Genomic DNA, 10,744 nt, shown 5'->3' with positions numbered 1-10,744 from the left:
ATTGTAAAATATATAATTTAACAACAAACCTAAATAAAAAAAAAAAAGGAAAAATATAAAGTCAAATTATAAAAAGAAAGACTTATCATGTAATGAGTCAATTTCATCATTTTACCATAATAATAATAATAATAATCTAATATTATGAGTCCAAATGATGTCATTTTAGTAGCATAACATTGAAATACTAAATAAATATGTCCTAATATTCTGGAAAAAAACAAAACAATGAATAAAGTTGTAATTTTGGGAAATTATGGTGTGGAAAAAAAGCAAAGTCTAATATATTATGGAAATAATACCATAAGCATGAGACGAAAGTTGAAATAGTTTTAAAAAAAAATGTTTACATTTTTTTTAAATTGTAATGAGAAAATAAAAATATTAAGAGAAAAAAAGTCCTATTCTCATGAGAGAAAAAAGTTGCAATATTACAAGAAAAAAAATCCAATGTCATTTTAGTAGCATAAAGTTGAATGAAATATTATGAGAAACAAACAAAACAAAATAAAGTTTCCCTTTTTGAGAAACGAGGTTGAGGAAAATATGGAAATAAATTCATAATATTACAAGAATGAAATAATTAGAGATGAAATATTTTGGAGGAAAAAACAGTAAAAAAAATTAAAAAGCACAATTTGATACTATGATGTTTGATTTCATTATTTATTAAAATGTTTGGACATGCTGGTCTTAGGCCCGGTTGGCTTAGCTTCTTTTTCCACTTGCGTGACAGTCACTATAATATGTCTAAAAGATCCTTGTAGTGAGTGTGCTATATATTTTTTAATAGTTGAGCAAAAAAATACTAATGAAGAGGTGAACTTCTTTTTTCACTTGCGTGACAAGAAATGACTAAAAATGAATATTGAGAGTGTCGTGTGTATGCGGCCTGACTCTAATTCCACTTTGGTTATTCATTGTTTATTGTTATGAACTTGTTTGGTTTGTTTTTAGGTTTTAGGAGGGTGAGAGTTTGACCCTGGAACAGATTATTTTCCTAAGAGGAACATAAAGTGGTTAAAAAGAGTGTTTTTGTTGAGCTTTGGAGGTTCCACTGCCATAAGACTTCTTATTTGAGTCCCATATTTGAAAGAGAAAGGTGGTGTCATGTGATTGGCCGGAATGGCTTCATTCGTGTTTCTTTGGCAGGAGACATCTATGTACAGTACATCTACGTATGTTTTTGGCCCTCCATCAAGTTTTTATCGTGGCTAGATGTGTCACGTCCACACTCAGTTGACATTTATCCAAGTCTCCATTCCGTTCCCGCCGGTGTCCTTCCCAAAGCTCGGCAGCGTCCCCACTCTCCTCGGCTGGGATAGGATCTCCATCTTCTTCATCTCTTCCATCCTGATCTTCTTCCTCCTCTTTGTGCGCCTCTGAAGCGCCGTCCAAACTGGCGTCGCTGAGGAAGGACTGCGGGGTCCTTGTGTCGTCCGTGGTCAGGGCGGGCTCTCGGGGCAGGTCTTCGTGGTCTTGGTCGGGGTCCTGCTGGTCCTTGCTGCAGTAGGCGTAGCGGTGGTTCATGTGCTGCGAGTAGGAGCCCGAGTGGGAGAAGCGCTTTCCGCACTTGTCGCATTGGTAGGGTTTCTCTCCGGAGTGCAGCCTGCTGTGTTCGATCAGGTGGTGCTTGTGCTTGAACGCCTTCTGGCACACTTTGCACTCGTAAGGACGCTTGCCTGCAAATGGACACAAGGCACTTAAACACAGCTCCGCCCAAATTAGAAAAGAAGCCATGTACGTCCACGCACCCGTGTGTTCGTATTTGTGCCGCAGCAACGAGCTGCTCTTCTGGAAGGTTTTTTCACAGATGTCGCAAGCGTAAAGACCCTCGTCCGTCTTCTTTAGTCTCTTGCGTCCTGGGCCTCCGTCTCCCTCCAGGCTTTCGTCCATGAGAGAGAGGTAGTCCAAGGCTCCACGGTTCAACACCTCCCCCTGAAACACAACATCACATTTCACTGATATAAAAACAACCTTTTTAGTCATTCAAAGCAAAAAGCAGTACTCTCATTGTTATACTTTACTTACTATATTACAATTACTTGCTTAAATTAAGTTATATGTACTCGGATCTGAGATCTAACACTTCAAATACGAAAAAAAAGCCAAATGCTTGAAACATTTTGGAAGTCATAATAAGTCATAATAATACATGAAAATAAGAATAAAGCCTAAATTATATGGTTGTGATTTTACAAGAACAGACCTGTAATATTCAGAGAAAATGTTATGTTGTTGACTATATACACATGTTCTTAAAATATAATATTTTATATTATATTGTCATTCAATAGTCCATAACCTTAATAACCAGCCGTTATCTGATTGAAAGTATTTTACAACAAAAGGGATGTACAATTATCAGAAAAAAATGTGCAATATTACAGGAATTAATTAATTCATCGGTCATTCAATAATTAATGCATAACATATTTATTGTATCATTCTAACTATACAAACACACAGTATATATATAACTACTAAAAAAACTACTTAAATAGTACTAGCAATAATGTTGTACAACTGTGAGAACAAAAAATAAAACAATGAATCTGTAGTATGTAATAAATGATTAAAAAATAAACAATAAACAAAATTAATAATAGTAACGATTGTGAGAAATAAGTCGCAATAGTAAGAAAAAAAGTCCCAAGTGGACGTGAATTTAGTGTAAATCCTGTAGTTGTAGCCGAGGCATTTGCTTACCAACACTGCAAAGAGGAGGCGGTGCAGTGATGAAAATAATAATAATATGATTATTATATAATATGATTATATTTATAATATTTGTATATTATTATAATACAAATAATAACAATTCACTCCAAATCATGCACTCAAAATCATTGCTCCAAATCATTATTAAACTTAGACAGACTTAGACAGACGCTGACTTTTATTATTATAATAATTATTATTATTAATAATAATAATAAATATTATAACAATAATATTACTAATATGATTATTATGCTTATTGTTTAATATTATATTTATAATATTATTTATATTATTATTATATTATGCATGTATATATTATATAATGAACATTAATAACAGTAATATGATTATTATGATTATTATACAATATTATATTTATAATAAGATTTTTTTATATTATTATTATCATTATTATTGTTATTATATTTATTATTATTAACAATAATAATAATAAAAGTCAGCATCTGTCTTTTTTTAGAAGTTTAATAATGATGTGGAGTGCATGAGAAAGTGGATAGGAAAAAGTAGCTCTCTTTAACTACATGGTCATACATGACCAGTAATAGATTAAAGCTTGGTTTATGAAGGACACATCTGTGATGTCCACACGGCCAAATGATGTCACTTTTGCAACCACGTCCACACATCGAGGGTTTTCTAACTATGCGTAAAAATATGGCGGATGAGCAAAAGTTTCTGTTGACAGAAGTACAGACATCTTTATGATTCGGCTCATAAAGATCCCTGCGATCAACAGATTGTCAATCATTCTCGGGGAGAAATTGCGGCAGTACTATGGTTTATTGCTGTACGCATGCAATAGATGCACTACACTGCCCCCTATGGTCTGGGAAAATATAGGCTAACAGCGGGGACATCATGCACTGATGACAAATGCTGCAAAAATTGTCTATGCCCACGTCTGATTTCCGTGTGGCACATACGTGCATCAGTACATATATTGTTACAACACAGCAGCAACAGAACCAATATTGTATATCGACCCATTTTCAAGTGCATGCAGAAGTAAATGAAGCTTTAGATTTATAATTTTATAAATATATAAGTTTATATTTATCATATAGCTAAATATTACAAGAAAAAGCCAACATTGAACTGAGTGAACATACCATGAGGACTTGTCTGTCCTGATGCAGCTTCTTGATGGTGGCCTCCGAGTCGCTGTCCATCATGTACGCCAAAGGAGACAGGAAGCCAGGGCTAAACGGGAGCGGTGCGATGGCGTCGTGTCCTGCAAAGCTCAAAGCGGGCTGGTTGAAGAAAGGGAATCCATTGTACAAGGATCCTGGAAAGACAGGAGCTCTGTAGATGGGGTGGAGGGAAGGATCTGGAAGTTGTGTGGGACTCTGCCGTCTCCTGTCGTCTGTCCTGCCTCCCTTGGAGGACGTACCGTTGACACTTGCTAGCTGCTTGCGCACTGAAAGGTCCAAAGGTTCATTCTGAGCACCGGCGTGAGGTGAAGAGAGTTCAGACGGTGGATGGTTGCTGAGGTCAATGCATGCAGGAGAACCCAAAGATGGCAGTCTTCTTCTGTTGTGAGGTGAGGACACCTCTGAAGCGTGGTTGGGGCTTCCTTGAGGAGAATGCAGCGCCACCAGAAGCTGCTGAGGTACAGAAGGCCACTTTTGCACTGCAGGTGATTCTCCTCCAGAGGTTCCATTGGTCACGTCTTTGTGGTGGTCTTTGCCGTGAGGACCTTCAGGCGCCTCTACGGCTTCACGGTTCATCTTACACAGGTAGCGCTCATGCTGCAGGAGAACCACCATGTTGGGGAAAACCTGCAAACACCAGCGACACGTCACGGCGCTTCTGTCTCCTGACTTAGCCCCCCGCTCTGGGGACACCTTCCTATCAGGACCTCCCCCTCCGTTCCTCTTCTCCTCCACCGTGTCCATGTCCTCGTACTTGATCACCTCCCTGTGGAGCATCTCCTGCAGCATTTGCTCAAACTTGGAACCAGACTGGAGGTAAGGTAGCAGAGTGGTGCCTTTCAAGATGCTGGCTCTCAAGGAGAGCTCCGCCGAGGGGTTGCAAAGAGGAGGCAGGTCTGAAGCTCTGAAACCGTAATCCTGCACTGAAAACGGCGGAGGATCCTCAGGTCCTTGGCCCAGAGGCCTGCTGCTCTCCTGGGCTTGTGATGCCAAAGGAGAGCCTTTACCGTTCCTCTCCCTGCCTGCAGACGGAGATGCTGGAAAGGATGGGTGCCCATTCAATGCCCCGTTGGCACCTCCTGAACTTCCTCCAGTGCCCAGACATTTCTTACTGCTCAGGTGGGAGCTGTACGAGCCAGAGTGGGAGAAACGCTTCTTACAGTTGGAGCACTCGTATGGTTTCTCTCCTGAAGGAGGACAGACAAGGACACTACATTAGTTAAAAAAAAAATCTTTTTATTACTTTAGTCCTGTCAAATTTGGACATTTGCTTCTCATAATATAAAAATAAATAAAATAAATAAATAAAATAAATAAATAAAATATAAATAAAATAAAAATAAATATTTATTTTTACAAATTTATCTTTACAAATATTTCAACTTTTTTTTATTATTACCAAATTTTTTTCATAATATTACAGCTCTATTCTTGTACATTTACAACTTATTTGCCGTAATATTTTTATGTACTAAATACTTTTAGTACTTTTAATACTCCGGAGTACCCAGAAAAAACCCACGCATGCACAGAGAGAACATGCAAACTCCACACAGAGATGGCCGAGGTTGGATTTGAACTCGGGTCTCCTATCTATGCGACCACTCGCTCGCCGCGCAGCCGTAATTATAATTAAATCATTCTAAATTATTTTTATCATAATACATGACTAATACTTTATTTATGTAAAATTGCAACTTTGTTTAATATACCAAATATATTATTGTGAAATTGCATTTTTTAAAATGATATTAGATTAATTTATTATATTTATTCTTGTAAAATATATTTTTTTAATCATAGTAAATTACTATGACTTTTACAAAAGTTATTCTGTTATTATTTTGACATTAAGGTCATATTTCTTTTGACTTTATCATCTTGAAGGAAATATTGTGGAGTAAAGCGTACTTATTAGCAGGAATTATCCCCAGAAGTGTGTAGTAAAACAAGGCAGGTTATGAGCTGAGCTGCTGTGTGGTCGTTAAGGCTCACCGCTGTGTATGCGGAGATGCTCTTTCAGGTGGTGTTTATACTTGAAGGCCTTTCCACACTGCACACATTTGAACTTCCTGGTCTCCATGCCCTGATCCAACGTGATGGCGCTCTACAAGGTGACCAATAAAACCAATCAACTTCCAAATAAATTGCCATATATTATATATTCCTGTAGTGTGCCAGTCACCTTGTCCTGCACTTGGTGGTGAAGCGCCATGTGTTGCTCCAGTTGCGCCCTATGGGGGGCAGTGTATCCACAGAATGGACAGACCATGTGTCCCCTGTCTCTGTCCTGACAGTATTTGATGTGGTCCCTCAGAGAGGCTCCATTCTGGAACGTCCTTTGACAGAAGGGACAGGCCTGCTGTCTCTTCCTGGCATCTGGAGAAGAACAGATAAATAGGAGACATTTTTAAGTCAGCCTTATTTGCCAAGGCAGGTGACAACATCGACCTACCTGCCCCTTCAGGTGAGCGGTGCCGTGCGCCCGGGGACCACATGGCAGGCGGCAGCTCCTCGTGCACGGTGGATGTGCCATTGTGGCTGAAATGGCCCAAGAGACTGGTGGAGGTGGAGGTCTTCCTCAGCTTGGCCAGGAAGTCATAATGGGCTAGGTCCTCCAAGTCTACCTGGGAGTCTGAGCTTTTGTCTGCGTGGAAAACAAAACACAGCAAAAACGTCATTCAAATACAAGCTGCACATGCCCACATCATAATATGACATAATTCTGTGGCGATAGTCCTTGAGGACCTCGTAGCTCTCTATTTGACATGAGCTATGGGAATACAAGCTTGTCGGCCCATCAGAAATCGCAGGAGGTCATTAATCAATATAACAGTCTTGCAAAGAAAGCTAAAATAATCACTTTACACTAAAAAGGTAGCTAAGAAATATACAATACAAGTACCAATATAGTTTACAATAAAAAAATATACTATTTTACGGTCCTCCCATCATGCATTTCTTCCTAGAAAAGCATTTCATTGGCCATTGGACATGGTTCAAACTTTTTCTGGTGTAATGAGAACTTTAAACTTTCTCCACGCAGGCCTCACAGCTAGGAAACCGTAGTTCAATTCCACCCTCGGGCATCTCTGTGTGGAATTTGCATGTTCTCCCCGTGCATACGTGGGTTTTCTCCGGGTACTCCAGTTTCCTCCCACATTCCAAAAACATGCTAGGTTAATTGGTGACTCCAAATTGTCCATAGGTGTGAATGTGAGTGTGAATGGTTGTTTGTCTATATGTGCCCTGTGATTGGCTGTCCCTTGCCCGAAGACAGCTGGGATAGGCTCCAGCACCCCCATGACCCTCGTGAGGATAAGCAGTAGAAAATGAATGCTGAATGAAGAATGTTTAAGTTGAAAGTTGAAATATCTGGACAATAAAAAAATGGGGGGGGGGGGGGGCTAAGTTGATAATAATAAGTTTTTTCACCAATATCACAAAGCTATGATGCAGTTTTTTTTGTGAAATATACAGTACATAACTTCTTAGCGTGGATGCTCCTAATCTAAAAGAGGCATTTTGCAGAATTCTACCAATTTGGTCCAAATTCCAAAGAGATTAATAAAAGGTGCCTTAAGTCACATAAATAATAATACATGGAAGTGTAATATGTTTATAGAGAGACAGGGAGAGAGAGTATCCCGCCATGAAGAAAGACATTCAGATGCAATAAAAGGTCCTCCTCCTGGTTTGCGTCCTTGGGAGCGCTGACACGGAGACTGACAAGGAGAAGGAGGAGGAGGAGGACAAAGCCACAGACGTTAGAGCGATGGCGCCTCCTATCTTCACCTCCAGCCAGTCAGCTTCGCTTTCAGCCACTTTGAGGAGGATTTTTCAAATGTTTGCAGATGTTGGCAAATTTGGAGCTGTGTTTTTATGTGGCCAGGGGACGAGCCCGTGCGGTGGAGCGCTGTAAAAACTCCGCTTTGCCTTTCCTCGCAGGGCAAGGCCAAAATCACACGAGCGGCCGGGCTAAGTGCCCGTTAAGTCAGCGGCCTGCGTGACGCTTTCATCTGAGCGGAATGAAAAAAAAAAGCGAAAGGCCTCTCAGCGTCACCTCTTTGATGCATGGAAAAATAGTGACAGGATTGTGTGAGACGCCCTTTTGTCATGCTCCTTTCACATGGGGCAGCTTGAGGAATGTCTACCATTGTTCACAAGAGACAAACATGTCACTGGAGACTCACCAGATGGCGCTGTTTGCCGGACAGTATGTCCATTTTTATATTTAATGCAGAGTAGTCATCTTATGAAAAAGCATTGGGACCACAGTGAGAACAAAGTAAAGGTAGCAATTTACAAAGAAAAGTCATATTTAGCGAAGAAAGATTAAAAGTAGATTTATATTATTATTATTGGTTATTGGTTATTTGAAGTAACGTGTAAAATATATCTATCTAGAAAAATATACCTAGATGCATTGAATGAGAACGTGTGTACCTACTGTACTTGAATATTCTTTTTATTTATTTTCTTGGTCCCAAAATCTAAATAAATAAAATAATCAAATATAAATAAAATAAATAATAATAAAAATAAAATAAATAAATACAAAAAATACATAATAAATTACATTTAATTCTAAAAAATAATTTACTTTTAAAAAATATAACTTAAATTTACAAAAAAATGTAAAAATGAAAAGTAATGTATATGTCCTTTTCTTAACAGCACTTTTTGTAAAAAATCTAGATTTATTGTCCAGTCATATTATATTAAAAGAAAAAACAACAAGAGTTTTCTGGCAAACTATCTTTTTCATCTTAGTACTCCTTGTATGGTACTTGTATGAAAAAGATACTTGTAAAAGGTAAAAAGGTACTTGTATGGTTCGGTTCCAAAAAATGTGTCGAAACAAACTTATGTTGTTCTTCCATTGAAATGACTGTTATGATTGGGTCCCATGAATTGAAATGATGTGTGTATTCATGTGTATATTTCATCGTGATGTTCCAGAATGACCAATCCAAATGGGTTATGGTGTCTGTGTGATCCATAGAATGAAATTGTACATGAAAAATACACAAGGCAGGAGTGTAGAGTTGTAAACGTACCTATGGGGTCGGTGCCCCACTATAAAAAGGCCACCGGAGTTATTTAAACGCAAGTGTCTGCAATGCTGCACTATTTACATACACACACACACACGTGTGGTTAGAGGCCTAGATACAAAAGCGTTAGATTTATTGTCAACTTACAGTGCATCCTCAGTGAGCCCTGCTCCCCCTCCCTGTCGCCGGCAGAGCCCACACCGCCGCCATCGTCTGTGGCCTCGGCTTCCGGCTCCACCTGGGCCCAGAATTTCCTGCCACCGCCTCCCGGACTGAGGCCGGGCGGCTGCACGGAGAGGGCGGGGCTGTCGGGCTCCTCCGTGCCCTCGCTGGGAGTCAGGCTGGTCTTATCCAGGCTCTCCTGGTAGTCCTGGGGCTCTAGGTTCCAGAGGCCCACCTCGTCCTCTCCCTCGGACCCCAGTGAACCCACTTGCTCGGCATCCACTGTGGAAAAGAAAGCATGACAGATGTGAGGAGTGTCATCATATGCATGCATGTACACAAATGCTGCCATTAGGACATACATATGTGGTATTTATTGTGGAACATTATGACTCACTGTATGTGCTCTTTTAATTGAGTATGACTGCTAAATAAACTTCCACGGGGGCAAAGACAGTTGCGAGTCAACAATAGGTTCCGTCCCTTCCGTATTTACTTTGTTTTCTGCGTGTAAAAGTATTATTTCTTTATTTAAAAAAAAATTGTTAATATTTGTATGTCTGGAACAAATCAATTTAGATATATTTACAATACATCAGTTTCTGTGGGGAAAATTGCCAATTTCAGTTATTTTATAAAACTTTTAAAATGTAACATATATTTTTTAAACTTTTATTTTAAGATTAAAATAAAAAATAAAATGAAAATGACACAAAATGTAAAAAAAACGACTAAACCTGACCAGAAATGTGTATGTAATTATTATTAATCATTATTAATTTTAGAATTATTATTATTAAATAAAAAATAGTATATATATATATATATATATATACATTGCTCCACACATAAAAAAATAAAAAACATGTAAATATTTTAAAAATATTTGTAAAAATGCTTGACAAAAATAACAACAAAAGTTTATTAAGTCAGCAAGGTAGTAGTATTATATATAAATAACTACTATACAATGTAATAATAACAATAATATCATTATTCTATAATCAAAAATATATATGTAACTTTCAAATTTTAATATTAAAAAATTGCTATTTTTATGATTATTCCGTGGATTCTCTCTTGGCTTTTTTCTGCTCTTTAAATTAATTAACTTTTTTTTCCTGCAATGGCAGTCATTAAGCAGATAAATATGATTCATGATCATGTGGGAGACATTAACAACCCAGCCTATTGATATATTCATCAGCTTGCGGCCAACAATATAGAGAACTGAAACTAGGGGGAAAAACACAAGCTGAGTACATTTTTAATAGAGCTGCATTATGATTTGTTTCAGTTTTGTATCTTTGTGTTGTTGGGCTGTGGTTTGTCATGGTCCAAAAACACATGCATGCATTTTTGGGCGAACACACCCAGGAACTGTAAAAATGTGCAAACTATCAGACATCTTCCAAAGCCATCCATGTTAAACTTCACAAAAATGTGTTTTATGGACACACTTTTATGACAACGACAATAAATTGCTGCATTCGCAGACCAGACGTTACATCTACAACATATTTAAATTTAAAAAGGAGCGCTAGGAGATAAAATAACATTTAAATATGTATAAGTACAAACACGGTGTGCAACGAGTGTGATCTAAATTCATATGTTCCTATTGATGAA

The 10,744-nt window shown here is 38.2% G+C and overlaps 1 protein-coding gene across 1 annotated transcript in view; it reads right to left on the bottom strand.

The window, feature by feature from the left end:
* Positions 1–254: 254 nt before the first annotated feature.
* The window catches only part of LOC131105867 (zinc finger E-box-binding homeobox 2-like), a 39,796-nt gene continuing 29,306 nt past the window's right edge, over positions 255–10,744 (bottom strand). The window contains exons 2-8 of the mRNA XM_058054293.1: positions 9,101–9,397; positions 6,352–6,543; positions 6,082–6,275; positions 5,892–6,003; positions 3,855–5,083; positions 1,755–1,938; positions 255–1,682 (exon numbers count right to left, since the gene is read on the bottom strand). Coding sequence (XP_057910276.1) covers positions 1,198–1,682; positions 1,755–1,938; positions 3,855–5,083; positions 5,892–6,003; positions 6,082–6,275; positions 6,352–6,543; positions 9,101–9,397 — 2,693 coding nt within the window. The 3' untranslated portion in view covers positions 255–1,197. The remainder of the gene's footprint in view (positions 1,683–1,754; positions 1,939–3,854; positions 5,084–5,891; positions 6,004–6,081; positions 6,276–6,351; positions 6,544–9,100; positions 9,398–10,744) is intronic.

The sequence above is a fragment of the Doryrhamphus excisus genome, chromosome 18 (assembly GCF_030265055.1).
Source record: "Doryrhamphus excisus isolate RoL2022-K1 chromosome 18, RoL_Dexc_1.0, whole genome shotgun sequence".
Lineage (NCBI taxonomy): Eukaryota > Metazoa > Chordata > Actinopteri > Syngnathiformes > Syngnathidae > Doryrhamphus > Doryrhamphus excisus.
This window is presented reverse-complemented; position numbering and strand designations above follow the sequence as displayed.